Consider the following 23,081-nt stretch of genomic DNA (forward strand, 5'->3'; position numbering starts at 1 on the left):
TTTTCATGAATATAGTGTTTGGATAGATTGTATCGTTCTCCGTCGTTACATAATGTCACACATTCATGATTTGAATGATAAAACTTACCTAAAAAGTAGGGCACGGGTAGAGTTACTATGAAAAAGTAGAATAAAAGATGAAATATAATTATTAAATAATAACTAATGACAAAATGAGAAGAAAATATTAAGGTAACGACTCGAACACACCAAATTGGTCGTTACATAAAATGGGTCTTTTCGTCGTTACCTAATTATGGATTTAAACGATACAATACACTAGAATTTAAGTAATAATCAAAACAAACATTATATTTAAACTAACAATACAATACAATACAATACAATACAATGGATAACAACCATCCAAACAAGGTGTTTAAGAACCATAGGATGTTATTACTATATTGGCAAAACCATCAGCACATTCTAATACCATATTTGATGAGCTCACCTTTCAACACATAAAAGGATAAACATACCTTTATCTCCAAAAATTCAATACATTACACAGAGGCATCACGTCTTAGAGAAGAATCAATTAATTATTTATTAAAAGTTGTTTTTCTAGTAATATTTCCTTATTGTAATGTGTTAAATTTCAAGCCTCCGGGCCAGTTCCCAACTTTAGAGTTTTGGGCCGAAGTTCTCAGTTTCAGATCTAAGGTCTGAAGTTAAGGCTAGTGCAGTTTCCACTTCAAACTCGAAGGATTGGAAGTTGAATTCAAAGTGGCTAAAATTTTGATATTTTTGTAAATATCGACCATGTTTTAATTAGTACGTAGTCTTCAAACAGCTATTTTGCACTTGGACCTCCCCCTCGTGACTCTCAACCAGGCCCAATTTAATTGGCAATGTTGAGGTACCAAGATCATGTGTTTAATTATGGGTAAACAACACAAATTCCATTAGGTTATTAGTTAATTATCTTTTTTCCCATGACTTTGTTATATTACAAATTCTATTATAATTTGCACCTTGAATAAATGTATTAAGGAGGAAATCACGCTTATAACAATTTTGGAGTATCTGATGTATCTCAGCTCCTAAAAAAATTCAAAACAATCGAAATCCTTCAAATATTTTTGTTTGAGATTCAACAAATTTTACACTTTTTCTTTCCCGAAAATCTTCTCCAATTGTTATTTATGTTATTATAATTTAGAGTTTTCTTGGTTCAATAATAGTCAATATAATTGTATTGCTGAGACATTCTGAAAACATAAATTTCTGTGTATCTGAACTGTTCTTTTATGTATTTGATGTAGTTTTTTTTTTTATGTATTTGATATACACTTAATGATTAGATATATTTGATCTGTTCATTTTGTGTATCTAAACAGTTCTTCTATGAATCTGATATAATTTCTTTTAGGTATATGGTATGCATTTAATGATTAGATGTATTTGATATGTTCATTCAGCATATCTGAGCAATTTTTCTACAAATCTGATACAGTTTCTTCTATGTATCTTTAATGATTAGATATATTTGATTTGTTTATTCTGTATATTTGAACTGTTTTTTTATTTATCTAGTATAATTTGTTCTACTTAATAATTATGGATAGATATTATTGCGTTGTTTACATGAATGTTAAAATCGCCATCTTGTTCGGCTTATGTATCTAGTGTTGGTGTATGCGTTCTCGCATGTAGACCTTATCATAGTTATGCATTTTTACTGCATTGTTTTGATGCTTCCATCTGTTCTCTGCTACAATGTGACAAGATGAAGTATGAGCTCAAACTGCAAAAGAGGACCCTATAATAGATTGGTCTTCAGTGAAATACAAAACAAATGAGTGTCTATTTTTTGATAAATTCATAGTGGTGTGTTGTACCTCTATTAACAATCCTCAATCTTTTTTGAAGAATCAGTAGCCATCAAAGCAGAACAAGAAAAACCTAAATCTATAAACTTTGAGAAAATAACTTGGTATAATTATCCAAAATTAGAAGAAAATAACAATTGAAAGCTATAAGAAATCAGGGTACCGCAAATAAAAGAAAAAATAGCTAAAAAGAGTCTGCTTCTTTTATATGACTCAAATAATGGTTGAATCAGTTATAAATCTCAACAATCTGATTTGTAGTGCTCGAATTTTTATTCAATTTTAGGTGGATTTAACATAAGAAGATCAGGCGAGGGAGAAGGAGGAGAGAGAATGATGAAGAAACGTTGGAGGGAAAATTTCGGAGAGAGGGTAGACTGATTTGGAGTGAAGACGTAAATTATGAGGAGAATTAAGTGGGTATAATTAAAGACTCTATTTTAGGCTATTTTTAAGAAGTGATATATCATCTCAATGTATCTTACTCCAAATCTGATACAAAATTATAATTAAATAGTGGAATAATAAATAATCATTTAGAAGTATACATTGGATTAGTATATGGTATGTATGTATGTATGTCTAATTAAGTAGTTTTTCATTTAATTATCTTCTAAATATCATTTTTCCCCTTCTATGAGTAAGCTTAAATCACAAGTTTGCTACATGAACTTTCATCTTATAGGTGAAGGTTCAATTTCCACCTCATAATTTTCTACACTCAACTTTTCTTTTAAAATAAAGTCTTAAGTTTACATTATTATTTTGATACATTAATTATTTTAACTTGATATGTCTTTGTGGCTAACTTGTAATTCAACATTTACTATAAACGAAAAAACTAGGTTTTGTATCAAATGAAATTATTCCATTCAAAGTATAGAACCTAACTAGGACCCCTTATTTGTGTCAAAATATATCACCACCGTTCTCTTGTGAGAAGGAAAGAAGTTTAGGTTCTATACAGTATAAAAATATATTTACACTATTAAGTTGATTAATGAATAAAACTACAAAATAAATATTTATTATAAGTATTAATCGGTAACCTAATAAAATAGTAATAGCTAACATGATATAGTTAAAAAAGAAAATCATGGCTATAATAAGTAGAAATACATTGATATATTTGTCATTTTAGTAATGAGATGTGACAGAATGTAAAATGGGAAACCCGTGAAACAAGGGAATTGGTGGGAGTTGGGAAGAAAATTGAGATGTGAAACCTAATTACCTAATTGGGTAAATTAAAATATTATATAAGGCCAAAATCGGTGGCTTTGGCATCAAATTTCACTTATACATTTTAATTGAGCGATGTTCACTTTAAATACCTTATGTAGGATTCTTCTATATCATTTTGACATTTTTTTTAACAACCAGCTAAAATTACACAGTATGTATAACACACTCGCGAATGACATTTGTCACTAGCAACATATTTAGTGTAAACCACTGGTGGATAGAAAAATAAAGGAATATACAGGTTAATATTGCTAGTGAAAAATTGTAACTTTATTCACAGACAAACTAGAAATGTCGTTGGTCATTTTTCAGTCATGTTTCTTTCAAAATAAATATTGTGCTCAAATTTAAGTTGTACAAGTGGAACTCTATGATTTTTTCAATTACTAAGACATTAATGGCGTATTATAAATTTTGTCGATGGCATTCTAACGTTTTAAAAACATTAATCAAAGCCTAATTTCCCAATATTGTCCTTTTGATTCTTTTTGAAATCTTTTTAAAAGTAGAGATAGTTGAAAACTCCATTAAAAAAAAGGATAATTTTTAAGAATAAAGAATTAATACATTTTGGACCAGAAAAAAGGTGTCAATAATTCATTATACTGTACTGGATGGAATAGTATAATTTCTTTTAAAGTTTATGATAGGTGCTTAACTTATTAGATTTCTATTTAAGTGTGACCCATGTATTATTAATTGATTTTGTATTTATATATATTAAACTACTATATAATTATTTTGTACACATTATTTATGAAGAATATAACAAAATGTTCTTAATTTTGTGTTCTTAAATACGTTACAAAAAGTTAATATTAAAAAATTGTCAAAAAAAATAATTAAAACGAAAAGAGTAGTATGTATGTTTTTTTAAAACAAACAACTATTTTATTTTATTTATTCAAATTATATATATTTTCAACAACAACTTTATTTTAAGGGATTAAAACCGAACATTTAAAACACAAAAATATTATGGCGCTTCTTGATATTAATTCCGAAAGAATTAATCACGAATGCGACAACAGGTCGTTTCTGAAAATTTTGAATTTTTTTATCTTTTTCCATTTCCCTTTTTAAAAAATAAAATAAAAATGAATTGATAGAGACACAAAGCTTAAGTTTTCATTCATCAATAATATAATTGTGGTAAACAAATAAAATAAAGTACTTTATTAAATAGCATATAAGGTAAGCCCATGAGTTCATCCATGTTATAAAGTTATGGGTGTGTAGTGGACTTTACTGGTATTTGGTTTTCATTTTTGTAATTTGGGCCCCATCTTTTACTCTAAAATTAATGAGTATTCTATAGACCAGACGAGAGAGTAGACCTTGCAGTTTTTTTTTTTCCTTGTGTCAGAAAGGGGGACCTAATAGCATTATGTATACTAATTTAAATTTCGATTCAATTTTGTCATTTGCTTGTTTGACGTGTAGCCTCAACATGTACTCCCTCCGTCGAATTTAATTTGAGATTTGTCTTAAATTATTAAAAAAATATCGTGTTAAATTAAAAAATGTCATATAAAATGAAATAAAGAAAGTACTAATTATGAATAGCATAAAGTCACACCAAAGGGCAAAGAATATGAGGTAGCGAATAGAACTTCTCTTCAGAAATTTTAGTTTTGAGCTATAAAAATAATTTTTTTGATAAAAAAAATGTATTTTATGAATAGACTATACGCAATATGAATTTGAAATAGTTCGACTCCGATCTACATATTGAATAACAAATGAAAAATAATCTTTTAACAAAATGAATATCACAAGTCAAAGGTATGTATGCTATCAAGAACCAACACGATATATGGACCTAATTAGCTATCGATTCAGATGTCATGTGTTAAGACATGATTCTATGTTTTTCCTACTCAAAATACTTTTCATTGTTTCATTCTTTCAAAATTAAATTATATGAATTTTGATTAATATATTTTTTATATATATATTTTTAATATATATTAATATCTGTTGTTACTGTAGATTGTTATTTTGTTATCTTCTCTCTTTCTTACCGAAACTATTTTCGTTTGATTCCAGGGTCTATTTAATCAGTTTGTTAGTTTTAAAATATTTAAATTATAATTATAAAAAAATTAAGTAACCTAATACAATATAACTTCAAAAATAGTTAAATTAATTTTTATAAAATAAAATATGACGACTAACACAAGAAGAAAGTGGTATATATTAGTACTACTTAATTATTTACTAATAAAAATCATAAAATAGATTAGCTCAGTATTCAGTGCACCCAACGGTTTGAACCTTAGCTTTTGAAGTCGAAAGAATAAATAAAAAAATGAACAATGATGAGATGTGCCTTTGAGATTCTGTAATCCCTTTTGTTCTTTTCCCCAGCCCATTCCTTGTTTAAAAAACACTTAAATTAAGAAAATTCAAACTTAGTACGTAATCATACATTGTGTTCTTCTTTAATTAACTTAATAATAAAATAATGGCAACTAATGGTACATACGTGGCAGCTAAATAATAACGTCCACGTGTTCTTAGGAGAGCACACGTGGCTGGGTTTTGACGAGTTAATGATATTTATTTAATTGCTAACTACTCGTTTTTCATGCACTAAACTCCAAAACCGTTGCTCCTACATTTCATGTTAAATGAATTTTTAAGAAATTTTTTATTATTTAAAATAACTGAATTGTTCAAAATTTAAGATAAATATTTAAAATTTTTTTGTATTTACTTTTTATTTATTAAAATTTTATATTTTCTAGGAGATAAATCATATTACTTGCAAAGTTATCTTTATAAATTAATAAAGGATAATAGAGGAAAGTGTAATTTAAATTACGTCTTTAAATATTTTTTTAATATATATGGAATGAAGGAAGTAATAAAAGAGGTTAAAGTTGGAGGTTTGTACGCGACTCTTCTTACGTAAGATTTGTAGAGTGTTTATTGTCGGGCTATGCTACAATGCGAGAAGGACTATTGATTCTTTCCTGGACAAACGTCATTCAGAATTCACCGTCCCATAAAATTAGATAAAAAGATATCTGTACAACAAAAACGAGTAATAATTAAAAATAGTAGTACAACTTTTCCTTTGCTTTAACAAACAAGGGATATGCCTTATTGGGGCTCAAATTTTTACGAATATATATATTATTCTTTTTTAGAAAAAAAATATTATTTACGGTAAAAAGTATAATTTTTTAAAAAATTATATTATTTTATTTTCTTTTAACTCCCTTTCAAATAAAAGAAATCAAGGAAATATTGTTCTGTGCCTTTTTATACTTTATCTTTTTGTGACTTTTTCTTTAAATCTTTGATAAGATAATATAATACTCTGTCAAAAATAAAAATTAATAATCAAAAAGTATTGAACAAAATAAATTGCAAATTCTTTTTTTAAAAAAAAAAATCTTAGATTTTCAAGCAATATTACAGCAAGCATGTTAAATGGAGTATATCAAGTTATCAACTTCTTGAATCAAATTCTATAGTTATAACTCTTATTTTTATTTAAAATTTCTCAACTTATTACTTATAAAATTATGTTAACGATTTATATAATGATTGTCTCAGTAAAAAGATTTTTTTAATGTTGAATTGGTAAATTCTTACCTAAAATTAATAATTAAAAAAAAATCAGAAGAAGTCACTTATGAAAAAATATCAAGTAATAATTTGCATCTAAAAAGCTAGAAAATGCATTTTAAAAATAAATAAATATAAAGTTTATTTAGATTTTAGGCCTCTAATTAAAATTTCGCTTTTAAGCCTCCAATTTTGTTGAGCCACCCCTGACGTATTGTTAATTTTGGCATTCGTTATTACTAGAATATGTACATTATCTTATGTGAAATGAATTATAAAATAGAAATATATATTTATTAGCGATAAGAAATACTCTAATCATTAGAGCTTTTGGATTTTTTATATAGGGAAAATGGAATCAAAACTTAATAAATTCAAATTATAAAATAAAAGTATTTATAATGGTATCTACATTATTATATCGCATATGTCATAAATAAGTCATAAATAATTAGAGTATTTGGTATGAAGGAAAATGTTTTCCTACGAAAAGTTTTCATCAAAAACAAGTTGGTTTCTAATTTATCTTTTCATGTTTAATTGGTGACTGAAATTATTTTCTTTCTAGTGTTTGGTTGATAAATGAAAAACATTTATCACAAAATATCTTTTTTTTCTCGAGCCTAGAGAGTAAAAAAATACTTTTAGAAAAATAATTTTTGATCCAAAAATCAATTTCGATAATCAATCCGAGACAAGATCTAGACAACTAATCCAGAATCCGACCTCGAGACTTGACCCTAAAATTTGACTAGAGAATCGAAATTAAAACTGGAATTCGACCTCAATTTGTCTCCCGAGCTAGAACAAGACCCAAACGATAAATCTGAAATCCAACTCTGAAACCTGACCCAAGACTTAACCATGACTCCCGATTGAGAATCTGACATTTGAACGAGGACCCGACACTCGAATGTGGCAATGACCAAGATGACCAGTTCAAGATCCGATCTAATGTCTGATTCGGGACTTGACCCCGACTCCCGACTCGAAATTCAACATTTGAACTAGATTCGATCTTGAAGACTACATTGACAACCGACCCCGATGACGGATTCGAAATTCAATCCTAACACCCTATCCGGGACCGAACACTCAACTCAAGATCAAACTTCCAAATCAAGATATGTCCCCAACACCCAACGTGGGACCCGACTTCTGACTCCGACACCTAATTTGGAACCCGACTCCAAATATGATCCAAGACCCGATATTCAAAATAGATCTGAACATGACCTTGACACTCAATTCCTATGACTAATCTTGGACTTGATCCCGACACCTGACTTCGACCCGAGACCATACACTCGAAACGGGACGTAACACTTGACGCAAAACCTGACTTCCAAATAAAGACATGACCCTAATACCTTGATTTTCAATTTGGAATCTGAGTTCTGAATCAGAATCTGGCCTTGACATCCGACCCCGATGATCGATTCGAGATTCAAATTTTAACCCAACCTCAACATCTAACTTGGGATCCAAACTTAAATCTTGAACTAACATCCAAAATCGAGATTAGACCCTATCTGATTCAAAACACGGGGATTGTATCTCAAATTGAGGTTAAAAGTCAAGTCCTGAATTGAAAATCACGAGTCGGCTATGGAATTATTATCAGGAATTGGTATCCGAGATTTGAGTTAAGGTTGAAAATTGAGGTGTGAGGTTGAAAAAGAGTTTTTACAAAAGAGTATTTTACTTAAATCTATAGTGAAAAAATTCAATTACAATTTATCTCGACTTTTTTGGAAATTACCCAAATTTTCTTTTTTTTTCTTCAGATTTCTGATACATAGGAATGACGCTGATACATCGCTATTTGATACATAAGTCATTTTCATGATACATCACTAATTGATACAAACTAAATATTGTAATATCAATAAAACTTATGAATCAGCTTATAACACCTAATATATCATGAACACAACAAAAATAACACTAAAACTTATGTTTTCTGATACATTTTGTGTTTGGTTTGTATCAACTAGCGATGTATCATGAGAAAGACTTATGTATCAAATCGCGATGTATCAGCATCATTCCTATGTATCAGAAGAGGAATTTTTGAAATTTTTACAAATGGTAGAAAATAATTGAAAATATAGGAATATAATGTATGTAATTTTCGTAATTTTTCCTTTAAAAAATATTTTTTTACTTTTTTGAGATAAGTCATTTCCTTAAATTCAAGGAAAATAAATTGATTTGCAAAATATTTTTCAAATCATTTAAGCCAACCGAACATGTGATAGTTTGCCTTCGTACCAAAAACAAATGTTTGAATTCAGTTAGATGTTTAAAGAATGTTTGAATTAATTTATTTTTCTAAAATAAAGTTATATTTGGACATAAAAAAAACTAGATATGAAGCTCCTTTGGTCATATATTTATGGAATTAAAATTTGAGGGTTAAAGGTGTGATTTTTATTTTTTTTCGTAAAATTGCGTTTTAACATAGATTATACTTAAAAATATTTACATTCAAGCGCTAGTAAACATTTATGAGTAATTATTTTTAATTCTTGAGATGCACATTTAAACCAATATTTAAATATTTATAAGCAACAAAAATAAATTTACAAATATTGAAATTCAATACTAAGAATAGTATTATTTTTTTAATTCAAATTGAAGCAAGAGATACGCTATATCGTCACAGAGTATTAAATTTGCAGTAACTTGTATAATACTTTTAACCAGTGAGTCAAGGCCAGTTCTTGGAAAATTGGGATGCTCTGCTTTTCCAACTGTAACTTTGACAAGTAAGGTTCCTTCAGTAAATGCATCCCTTCCAGTAAATTCCATTTTTATGATTCAATTCAATTTTTCTTACTCAATCAATAATTATCTCTACCTAATTCATTCATAATTAATCATGTCCTAACAAACTAAGCTAATCAATTAATTAACCATAACACAAGTAGCATTATTTTGATCAGTAAGTATAACAACTCAAATATGATAAAGTAACCATCAATTTATGGTGAACATTGAGTCTAAGTGAAATTTCTTTACATAACAATTAATATGCGTGAACAACATAGTAAAGGAATTCAACATCAAATAAATAAACATTGAACGCAAGTCAAAAACAATAAATCAATTTGCACAATTAATGTAGCCATTTATTATTTCCTGTTAGTGGCTTACTTTCTGGCTCCTCCCCAACCGAGAGATTAGTCAAAATAACTAGTACTAGTAGGTCTTCTGTATCAATTTAATTTTAAGTCAGTAAATGGGACAACCTTGTAATTAAACGACTCCCCTAAAAGAAGATTAATTAAATTCAATACATTAGTCCTTTCTTTAAATACAATGAAATAACTGGGATAATGGTAAGTTCATTATTTTTAATTACTCTGGATCATAATATTGATTGCTCAAGTATGATTATCCAAAAGGAGAAGAGGACAACAGTATTGGCATAAGCATTTAACTGATGATCAGTGGTATTTATTACAAACATGACATACCAAGCAAGTGGGGTGGTGGGGTCAGCTGCAGGTTAACCACAGATTAGATTAGGAACCAAGGTCAAAAAATACACCCAGTAGTTAACAAGGACAACCACAAAATCAAAGATTTTTATTAGAAAAATTTGCGATACTAGTCCCTCAACTGTTCATAGATTTTTAATTCAATCTTTTATTCCAATTTTGATTGTGAAATTTCATAAATCTTGTAAATTACTAACTGTTGAACTACTATTAAATTTTATAAGGGTTCATGTTAAATATGCACTAATATTTTATATTTGAAAAGAATATAATTATAGTAAGAATCTTAAATTATATGATATTTTTCTTATCTAAAAATGGGAAAAGGCATACATTAGAATTTGCATAATATTGGTTATATTTTCAATTTCATTAGAAAAATAGCTTAGCTATCATTAAAACGAATCAAGATACATGATATTTCAAATTCAATTTTTTAGTGAAAATAGAAATACTTAGTGATTTTTTGGTGTCTATCCAAGTTATAGTAGATATAGCTACATGATATCTCCTCGAACATTACTATTACAAAAGAAAAATTATATGTTAATAATAAGGACCAAAATTAAAGTATGTCACAAGTTGAGGGATGAAAAGCACAAACATACCATTTTATTATCCAAGGTCATCACTAGTCATATCTTCATTATCATCATCTTCATCAATCCAAAACCATAACCATAACCAAAACCTAAAAAACACCCTTCATTTCTTTTACATACCTTGTCTTCTTACTTACTAAAGTTCCCCCCTTCTTTTTTCTTCTTTCCTTCCTTATTAACCTTTCCCCATGAATAAAGATGGTTCCTTTTTTGTTTGAAATCATCTTGACACTAAATCTAATCATCTACTAACTCTTAACACAAAAAAGATAGTAAAAAGAGTATTAGATGTTTCAGCCATGGACTTAACCAACAACAGCACAACTATTACTACTACTACTACTACAATAGTCAAAACCCCAGAAGCTGAAATTGGAACCCCAACTCAGATCCAAAAATTGAAACCCTTTCCTCTCAGTAATGGTGTTCTTAAAAGGAAAAATCCTCTTAACCATCATCACCCTGTTGTGGTTATTTACAGAGAGTGTCTCAAAAACCATGCTGCAAGCTTAGGTGGTCATGCTGTTGATGGGTGTGGGGAATTTTTACCTTCTCCTGCAGCTAACCCAACTGACCCAACATCTCTAAAATGTGCTGCTTGTGGTTGTCACCGTAATTTTCACCGCCGTGAACCGGAAGAACCGGTTGTAATCCCGCCGCCACCTATAGCCACCGCGGTGCTGGAGTACCAACCTCATCATCGCCACCATCCTCCTCCACCTATGCCGCTACCGCCGCGTGGGGACCATAGTAGTCCGAATTCTCCATCTCCACCGCCGATTTCATCGGCTTATTACCCAGCCTCTGCACCCCATATGCTTTTGGCTCTCAGTGCTGGGTTTTCTGGGGAGAAAAATCCGAACCCGACATCAGCTCCGTTAGCTAATTCTAACGGGAGGAAGCGTTTCAGAACGAAATTCACTCCTGATCAGAAGGTGAAAATGCTGGAATTCGCAGAAAGAGTTGGATGGAAAATGCAGAAGCGAGATGAAGATCTAGTGAGCAATTTCTGCAACGAAATTGGAGTTGAAAAAGGGGTTCTAAAGGTATGGATGCACAATAACAAGAACACATTCGGGAAGAAATCAGATCAACCCACCTCCGGCGACGGCGTCGGCGACAACGACAACAACCACCACCAGAATGGTAACACTAACACCGTTAATGGTTTTTGTATTGTTAGTAGAAATAATAATGATAACAACAACACCGACTCAGAATTTCAGCAGCAGCAGCATGAAAGTAACATTGACAACAAAAAAGGCATAATCCACCACCTTCAAACAAGTGATAGTGTTGTTGTTACTAATGGGTCTTCTTCTTCTTCTTAATCTCTAATCAGATACGGATGACCCAAAAAAAAATTGCACAAATAAAGTTTTAACTAGAATTTAGTGCAAGGAAGAGAAAAATTTCGAGGCTGGTTTTATTAGTCACGTTTATTTGTTTTTTTTTTCTCTTAGAGCTGTTTTATGCTTTGTTCGTAAGGATTAGTGCTCAGCTTGATGAGGATAACACTAGAAATCAAGATTGTTCTAATGAGCGATTTAATTTGTTAATTTTTCTTCTTTTTGCTTACTGCTGGCCTTGTAAATTAGTTATGCTACTTAATTACTATAATCTCATTTGAGTCAGAAACTTAGTTTTTAATCTTCCCCTTTTCTCATGATAGCTGATGAGCATTGATTCCTTTCCCTTCTGTTTCTCTTTTTTACACTTTTTTTCTGTTGATTTGCTTCTTTTTTTTTTTAAGTTAAGAAAATTGCATGTCTGCAATTGGGTACAGTATATAATTTTCTGTGGCATTTTGTCAGACAAAAAAAGAGAGAGGAGTGACAGGGTAGTAGGGACGATGGGCGTGGGGGGTCGGACGGTGTTCCGTTTCGATTCTCGTCTGAGATGATGAAGCACAGAGTGACTTAAACATGCATTGATTTTGAACGATTTACAGATAATAATTTAATTATCATAGTATTCTACATTCTGATTGGATTGTGCTATTTATATGGAAGAGTATATAATACTAATAATGTATTTTGGCAAATGAAATACCACGGTCTAATAATCACGCTTCTGATTAATTCATACTATTAGTACTAGTCACAAAATTTCTGACAATAGTTTCATTAATTCGAAATTCATGTCAAGTAGATCTCGTTGTTTGAAAAAATGTTTTTGGGCAGAATGCTTTGGGATGCACCGGGCCATTATCGTTCAGCTCCCATTACTTAGTATTGCATACTTAGGAGGGCAGCATGCTTTGGGATGCACCGGGCCATTATCGTTCAGCTCCCTAATTTTTTAAAGTGGCATCGGGTTATCGTTCAGCTCCCTAATTTTTCAAAGTGGCATCGGGTTTGGATCGCAGGGAATCATAACATAGGGGACGTCTAATTCTTTTGCCATTGAAAAGGCATGTGTCCGAACGTTATATTGAAGGCACATGTGTTCGAACGTTATATTGAATGTACAATTAAGATTACACTACGTAAATACATGCGATGATTAATTACCAATGAAGACATGAATTGTTAAATTAAATCTATACAATTTCTTCTTCTGGACTGTAAGCGTATATCTATTCTATCGTCCACAGTAACGTTATGAGAATTTTTAAATGATGAGTTAGGGATTTATGTAGACAATATTTCGAGTAGCATTTTCCTTCAAACAGTACTCTTATTATTTAGACCTCCTTTTGTGGGTTTAAATTGGAACATATTGACAGAGTATAATATGTTATGTTATTGCAAGTTGTTTATCTTTTTTAAAACTCACCATATTATGATTATTTTAAGCAGTTACTGCATGTTAATTGTATTATTGGATCCACTAAATATATACTATATTAGTGCACAAAATCTAAAATATTTTTGCTTTAGTCTAATCAAAGATTTCGTCGTATAATAACCACTTGATAACTTAATTGTTAATTTAACAAATCGTACTACTTATAGTAATGTTTGTTTGTTGTTATATAGTACTATGAAAAGGTTTAAGCATTTTGGGGTTATGTGCAAAGGTAGTTTGTTGGGCTGGATACGGACAAAATTCTATCCACTTAAGATAATCTTAATTAAAGGAATATATCCTTAGGAGGTGATTAAACTCTAGTTAACAACAATTAAGCTATCAACAAACTTGAGTAAAAATTACTCTCCCATTATATATTATATATTAGTTGTCAACATTATTAAAATATATATTTCCAAATATTTATCAATTCATAAATCAATATAAAATTAATTAAATTTTATTATTTTATTTCTTAAATTAATTATTTTTGAAAGTAAATAATATTAATTAAATTGAAAAAAACTAAGGGCAAATTATTAAAAGGAGAGTTATTTCTAATTTTTGAAAAGCATGTGGAAGAAAAATATAATAATTATTATGAGATGGAGAAAGTATAAGAATCAGAATTCAAATCTCGATTGAACAAGAAATGACGAAAAATCTTCCTTCATTCATCTTACTTTTGATAGATATAACTTCTCTTTATATGTGTACTAACAAGTATATTTTTCGAAAATATTTTTTTAGTATTTGTTTGGTGAATGAAATATATTTTTTTAGAAAATATCATTTTTATTTGTTAGAGAATAGAAAATACTTTTTAGAGAATAGTTTCTAATTTGAAATTGAATCCCGCTAATCAATTAAGGATCCGACTTCGACATTCGAATCGAGATACAATTTCGACCATTGATCCGGGATCCGCCCCAAAAATTAACTCGAGATCTAACCCTAACTCCTAACTCGAGACCTGACATTCAAAATGGGATCCAATTCTGACACTAGAGTGGAGACACGATTCTGACGATAGATCCGGAATTCGAACCTGGACTTGACCTCAACCTGACATCGAACATTCAAACTAGGACTCGATCTTGATCCCGAAATCTAAACCGAAACACAAGCCCAACGACTGACCCGGGATCCAACCCATAATACCCGATCCTCATTCGGGATCCAACATTTAAATTAGGGCTCAACTCCGTCACTGACATTCGAACCTGAACATGACCCCAACAATCGATCTGAAACTCAATCCCAACCCCCAACTAGGGACCCAAACCCAACTCGAGACCCAACAATCACTTCGGGACTTAAGCTCTGAATTCGAATTCGGCCCCTACAACCGACCTCAATATTCGACCCCAACTATTGATCCGGGTTCCAAACATGACATCTAACACCTTATTTGAAATTTTTCCTCGATTCTTGATTCAAAACTCTACTCTAACACTCGACTCAAAATTCCATTCCGACACTTTACTCGAGATCCAACCTCGACTCTTGATCGGAATCCAACTCCGAAATCCGACTTCGAATCCTGATTCAAAATCAACACCCAATTTGTGATTCGACTTGAGAGTTGAGCGTTGGGTCTCAAATTGAAGTCGGGAGTTGGATGCCGAATCGAGAATCGAGAGTCGGATTCCAAATTAGTATTAGGAATTGGTACTTGAGACTTGAATTAGGATGAAAAAGCTGAGGTTTGAGGCTGAAAAATGTTTTTCTTATTTTTTTGATAGTAAGTCATTTTTTTAAAATTTAAGTAAAATAAGTTATTTGAAAAACATTTTTAAAAATATTTAAGCTATTTAAATATGAGAGAATTAAAAAAATATTTTCCTTCATACCAAACATACTCCCATAACATTTTTTTTTTCCAATTGCAAGATAACAATAACATATGTTTCAGTTTGTAATTTCACAAATACGATAAGGGGAGGATGATATATATATATATATATATATAAAGCCTTAGCGAAGGTAAACATATTATTTTAATAGTCTGGGACTCGAATAACTTTCATTTAAAGGGTAGAGTATAGAGTTACAATTTGAAGTTAGTCAAATAGAAATTATAAAGAGGTGACGAAAGAATACGGCCGATTCCATCACCTATTACTGTAGCACAAGGTGGGTGTTCCTTCTCCTTTAGGTACTCTGCCTACTAATACATAAAAAGTCAAGTAATCTTGCTTTCCTCGAAATGTGCATCTATTTCATCTTATCGTTTCAATTTAACAAGCTAACCATATGGGACACTTGACCCTTTCATAAATATCTTTTTTTTTTTATTGTTATTTTTAATTAAGTTCTAATAAATTTAAATTTTTATACATAGTTTTTTTTTTTAAGTGATACATCAAATAATTGTAGATTTTTAAACGCTGTCCTCTCTGGATCACACAGAATTCACTCTTTCCTTTATTCTAATCATGACTTTCATTACCGACACATATCTAAATCACATATATAATGACAACATAGATCCTTTCCTTTCTAATGGTAGTTATAAGGTTCAAAATAATTCTTTCAAGTATATTTATTTTAAAGAAGTTTTGACGTTAAAAATTTGAATTTTTTTTTGATTCCTTTCTTATAAATTCATTTAATAAATTTTGTCTTTGGATTCAATGAGAAGTGAAGAAAAAAAAGACTTCTAACAGAATTTTATGTCAGAGGTGTCATTTTTATGGTTTGAAAAATTACTTGGCTGAGTTTTTTTTAATAAATAATTCATGATTTTAATAATATTTTTTTATTTATTATCATCAATAGCGATGCACAATAATTTTAGGATAAATTTATTATGCATAATTATGTATGCAATATAAATATATTATAAGTGATTTAAAAATATATTTTGCTTTTTTTGAAAAGAAATTGACACAATGTATTATAAATATATTAAAGTGTGTGATAAATGTGTTATCCATGAATAAGACTTGCATTATATGTGTTTTATATATTATTTTCTGTAATATTTATTAAAACTGTATGATAAATGTATAATACGTGTCTAGTGAAAATATTTTTATTGATATAAATGGTAAATATTTTCTTAATATAGCATATATATATATAAGTTTCTCTATATTGTTTATGTCTTTTTTTGGTCACTTTCTAATGTCTGATACAATTATTTTTAGGTACCTGGTCTATTATTTGGGCTTGGTGCGAGAAGTAAATTCAAACTTTAAATTTAATGAGTATAACATTTAAGATTTTCAATATTGAATTCTTCATAATATCAAAATTATGAGTCCTAATCTAAGATTTATTGAGATATTAACAGATTTTTACACATCTATGTGGAAGACTATGGATTCAAATGAGGTTTTTGAGTGTCGTAGTTTATGAGTTTTGACGAGACTTTTTTAGTGTTTCTAGTTATATTTTTACTTTCACGATTCCTGTTAAATGTAACGATTGAAATTTGTTAAATATTGGACTAAAAACCAAATTAGTGTTTCTAGTTATATTTTTACTTTCACGATTCCTGTTAAATGTAACGATTGAAATTTTGTTAAATATTGGACTAAAAACCAAATTAAAGTGCACTTTCTTTTATAAAACCAAAAATATATCTAAGGGATTCTTTTAGACATACCTCTCAATATAAGGGAGAATTTTTGTAAATTTCTCTTAAAATGATCATGAGGTCAAAAAGTAATAATACCAGCATCTTCTCTGCCTAAACACCACATGTAAGCTTGTTTTTTTAGTCTTCTCAATAGGGCTCTCGAATCAGGGGCGGATCAAGGTTTTTTTTGAGGTAAGTGGGTGGGGGAAGGTTAAAAAATTTAGTAATTTTTGCACAAATTCAATATTTATATTATAAAATTATTAAATATATAAAAAATATGTATTGAAAAGTCGGTAACAAAGTATGCTCTTGGTCTTGTGGAAGAAATGTACGAGAGTTTGAATCCCCTCTGGCACTTTATATTACTAGAAGTATATCCAAATTATTTAACGCGCTTAGTTTAAGAATATAATTATATATTTCCAAATGGAAGTAAACAATCCATAGAGGATAAAAGTTCTGATAAAATTATTTACTAATTGGGTGTGTGGTGATTGATGTTTCTGAAGGAGAGAAAAGAAGTTTAGTGGTAAGGGTCATAATTATTAGAAGATGAGTTGTCTCAGTCGATGTTAAAACTGATAATTGAGGACACCTTAAAACAAAACATATACAGGAAAAAAATAATTTGTCATTTTTTAATCTTATCTTTTAAGAAAATAATCACTATTCAGAAATTTTAAATTTCTTAAATAATATTTCTCATGATAACTACATGCTAAAGTTTTGAAATCATATGACAATTGCTAATTTTCAATTATATTTCTCATAAAAAATAATGAATTTAATTAGATAAACCCGATATCAGATATCAGAAGGCTACATCAGTCTCGACTAGTGGGGTAATTTGTTGCGTTCTTTTAGGAGTCTGTGTGCTTTTCTAGTAGCGGGGTAGGACATGGTAGGGGCATTTTTAGCCTTCAACTTGTAGTGTTTTGCAAGTTGAGGTGATTTGCTTTACTGTCCATCCATCCCATAATATGGGACTTCAGATTTCTAATAGAATAAAGTTCTAGAACATAATTACATATATGAGAATTTACAATAATAAGTGGAGTCCGCGTAAGTAAGAGGGTTCAATTGAATTTTCTTGTCGAAAATTAAATTTGTTGTATAAATACTAAGTTTGGACTTCTTTTAATGCAATATGAATTGCAACTCAATGGTTGAAGGTCTTTTACGTGTAGACCATTATTTTGGATTCAAATTTTATTTGAGTTATTCTTTTATCTTTTCAAAACCTCTTATCAAAAGTTCTGACTCTGTCCTAAATGGAGTTACGTCAAATAAAGTGAGAATATTAGTCATATTCTGGGCTATCCCGTATCTTTTCCATATTGCCAAGTTGCAAACTTAACCAAAAAGTTGGAAATGAGAAAATCTGTTTACCCTTTTTAATAAGTATATATATATCACATAGAAAAAGCTATAATATGCTTTCCTAATTATATTTTTCATTTCACTTTTCCCTCACAAAAAGATAGAACTCGAAGGCAAGATTAAAGAGCATAGGCACATCTAAGGCAAATTCTACTTATTCAACTAGTCTCGATTGCTTTCATATGCCATACGTAAAGATAAATATACCATTCTCAATTTGAATAGCTGACTCAAAGGGCCATTTGGTAGTGATGAAAAATATTTCTCTTAAGACAAAGTGATTTTCTTACTTATAATCTAATAGTATTTAATAAGTTGAAAAATACTATTTAACGATTATATATAACTTGTGTAAATATTAATTAGTTGGATCGGAGGAAGCAGAGTATGAAAAGGAGTGAGGGAGATGAAAGAGAGCGAGGTGACGGAGACCGAAAGTTGGGGGGTGGGTTTTCGGGGGTACATGAATATGACTATGAGCCCGTTTGAATTGACTTATAAGTTTTTTATAAGTTGTTTTCAGCTTTTTAAAGTGTTTGAATGGCCAACTTAAAGTTAATTTGTGTTTAAAATAAACCCCAATAAATAATTAAATTTATTTAGATAGACTTATTTTAAACAACTTATAAGTTGAAAATAGCTTATAAGCCAAAAAAAAATAAGTTGGGCTGCACCTACTTATTTTTTTCACTTATAAGCAGTTTACAATTTATAAGTTACTTAAAAATAAGTTCATCCAAACAGGCTCTATATGTGAAATTTCACTTATGAAAATTTCTTTACTGAGTTTATTCAACTAGAAAATATGTTTTTGAGCATTTTAAATATTGTAAAAACTAAAATATATTTTTGAGAAAAAGTTTTCAACCCCATGCCAAAACAAAACCTAAATTTGTGTTGGAGAAAATAGAGAGGGCCCCTATCCAAATTGAGGACCACTGGTTAGTCGTATTTTTATTATGGGAATAAAGGGTACTGCACTTTCTTGCATTTTAAAGGTGGTCCTACAAAATTTACAAGTCACATCTAATTTAATGTGCCCTGAAATTTTCTCAATTGTCAATCAATTCAATGCTGGTAAATATATGGAATTCCCCTAAAAGTCAGGCCCAACCTATAATTCGTTTTATGTTTTTATTGATTCCCAATTATGTTTACTATTCCTTGTGATCCATTTAAACAGAAGCGTTGGGAAATTACGCAAATATTAATAGTTTATTATTTTATATGAATATTTTTTTTTATTTTATCATTATTTGTGGATATATTTTACTGAAATTTGCTATAATATATTTGTATATTTTTTTATATAATTCATGTATTGTGTTTGTATAATTCGTTATATAATAACGTTTGTATAATTCGCGATTTTGTATAGCATTTATATATTTTGCTATACAATTCGTGTACAACATTTATATAATTCGCTGTACAATTTGCAGTATTTGTATATTTCGATATACAAATAATTAGTGGGTACAACGTTTGTATAATTCGTTACTGCGTTTGTATAATGACAAGAAAACTATACCCATATGGAATAATTATGGTTAAAAGGTTTGTCATATATAAATTTTTTTTTTTTTTTATCATATCATGAATTTATTAAAATTTTAATTAAGAATTGAGGAATCATATTCATTTTATCCCAAACGAAAATTTTAACTTTTCATCGAAAAAATAGAATTCTTTGTAGAAAAAAAATTGGGAATAAGGGAAGGAGAAATAAGGAGAGAATTACAATGTGAGGAATCATACCTTCACCAACAAGATGAGAATTCAAATAGTCAATTAATTAAGCACAATTTACCCGCAACACATAAAAACTGATAGTGCTTATCACATGTGCATATTGGATAAAAGATCGTCGAACTGTAACTTTTGAATATTGTGCCTCACCCTTTCTCTCTTTGGTGCCATTTGGAAATGCCATTTCATAATTTCAACTCAGTTTGATAGTTTTCATAAATTGTGATGTTTTTATGTTTATGAGAAAGAATTATGTTCAATTAAATTACATGTTGAAATAAAATTTTAACTTCAAATTAACCTTTATATACTCAAATTAATGATTTTAAATTCATGTCCAAACATCTACTTACCTTTTTGGTTTAGAAAAAACTTAGCCACTTCATGAGTAAATAGATGTTATAATTCATCAGTTTTTGTTATATGGCTTAGATCGCAAAAGATGGATAAATAAAATACAGGAGATCTTTATTAGTAGAATCATTATTTCTCCTAATTAAATTGTAACCAGTAATATAAGATCATCACTGGCGTGGCTTTTCTTTTGAAGTAAAAAAAAAAAACTAGAATATGAACACGTTTTGAAGCTAGAGCCTATGAAATAAAATAAGAACGAAAAACACGTTTGTTTAACTAAAGAGGGAAGCTGAGAGACATAGCAATATTATATCTTCCTTCATATTTCAACTATAAATGGAATGTTGGCCATGTGATTTTTGAACTTACAAACTTATTGTAAATCTGCATGTCCATGCCCAAATTCAAAGGCAGATTCAGAATTTAAACATTTTAATTGTCACGCTATTTTGAACATCAGCATATGCAACATTTTGTGAAAGTGGTGCATTATTCACAGAGGAACACTATACTAATTTTTATCAGCAATTTTTAAAACAAAATAAAGCTTTGTTCTTGAGCTCCACTATTACTTCGGGTGCCATGCTTAATTTTTATACAATTCCACCCATGATATAGTTTCAACCGAGACGTCGAATGTTGCAACACCCCATTCTTCTACATAGATCCGCCCATGATGCCAATCATGGAACTAAAAGTTTTTTCAATATTTTTTTGGTCGTAATTTATATAACAGTTCAAATCTCTAAAGTCAAACTTCTTTATTTTGACTGTAAATTTGGATATACGATCTTTAAGTTTCTTTGAAAAATATTTTTTATATTAAGAAACTAGATAAAAAGTACTATAGCAGTTTAGAAGTCACAAGAATAAAAAATTTAAATTATTTAAAATGCATAGGAATGAATCGCAATAATTTTTTTTCTTGTTTAACTCTCGAAATCGAACTATTCCATATAAATTGAGATGAAAAAAGTATATCTTTATCAAATATTTCGCTCTTCACTAGTATTAATTAACTCATCTGATAATATCATTTTTTGATAAATTTTTTTTACTATTATCTAAGCTTTCCTCTATAGATTCATCTTATATGATTGTACGAAGTTATAAAGGCGAAAAGGTTTTCTAACATGCACCTTTATAACTGATACAAAAATTCTTATATCAACAATAATAATCACAAAAATGAAATCCCAAAAAAATATTATTTATGCATACCTTATCCTACTTTAAGAGGTAGAGATATTGAATATGATAAATCCTCGGATCAAAAAAATAACATGAGTGCATAAACCAATTCAAAATACTAAATAAGGTATGACAAATCATACTAAAAAAAAAGGTAACTACAAGAAAATAATATGATAATCAAACTACAAGGAACAATAATAATAGTAGAAATCTAAGGAACAAGAACCTACAAGAATAATGTGATGACTATTAGTATGGAATGATAAGCGAGACACTACTCAACTTCTTACTAATAACCTTCTACCCTAATATTCCTTCCTTCCATAGGTAAGTTGAAGTTATATTATGTACTGTCTAAAATCATCTCTCACTCAATACTTTTTCAACCTACCTTTATGTCTACTGAAACCATCCATAAACAATTTCTTATATCTTCGCACTGCGGGTATCTATACATCCCCTCTTCACATATATGAACCATCTCAATCCTACCTCATGTATCTTGTCCATCACCGTGGCTATTCCCTCATTTAACCAACTATCTTCACTTCAAATCTTATATCTTTTAGTATATGCCCACAAATCCATCTCAATATCTTCATTATCGAAATTTTATTTTCTGAACATGAGAGTTCTTGACTCGCCAACACTTTACTCCATATTACATTACAGAATTTACCTTTAAGTTTTGACAACACTTTTTTGTCACACAAGACTCTGGAAGTGAACCTCTATTTCATCCAACTTCGCCCACGATGTGTGATAACACCTTTATTGTCCTCTTCAACTTGGATAATTAAGATACTTAAAACTTATTTTCTTTTGATAGCCTAGGTATCAATCCACACTTTCATGTCAGCTTCATGAGTTATGTCATCCTCTAAGTATTATATGTTAGTCTTGCTTAACTTAAATCCTTTAGACTTGAGGTTTGTCTCCATATGGCCAAGTTAACATTAACACGAGTCTTCTTAATTAGTACTATGTCATCTTCATATAACATATACCATGCCATCTAACATGAAAATTATCGCGTCAATACATCTATTTATCACCAAGGCAAATAAAAGTGGGCAAAGAGTTGATTCCTGGTGCAACTCCAAAATAACTGAGAAGTGGTTTGTGTCTCGTCTCATTTTCTTTTTTTTGGGTCTTAATTGATTTCATCATACATGTCCTTTATTGCCTTAGTGTACGCCATATGAGCACCTCAAGCATCCAAGAACCTTCATAAAATCTTTCTGGAAACTAT

General features: G+C 29.7%; 1 protein-coding gene across 1 annotated transcript; it reads left to right on the forward strand.

The window, feature by feature from the left end:
• Positions 1-10,767: 10,767 nt before the first annotated feature.
• LOC129874789 (zinc-finger homeodomain protein 9-like) lies at positions 10,768-12,417 on the forward strand. Its single transcript, XM_055950148.1, has one exon. The coding sequence runs from the start codon at positions 11,067-11,069 to the stop codon at positions 12,096-12,098; it is 1,032 nt and encodes a 343-aa protein (XP_055806123.1). The 5' UTR covers positions 10,768-11,066; the 3' UTR covers positions 12,099-12,417.
• Positions 12,418-23,081: the final 10,664 nt, after the last annotated feature.

Source organism: Solanum dulcamara, chromosome 11 (genome assembly GCF_947179165.1).
Source record: "Solanum dulcamara chromosome 11, daSolDulc1.2, whole genome shotgun sequence".
Taxonomy (NCBI): domain Eukaryota; kingdom Viridiplantae; phylum Streptophyta; class Magnoliopsida; order Solanales; family Solanaceae; genus Solanum; species Solanum dulcamara.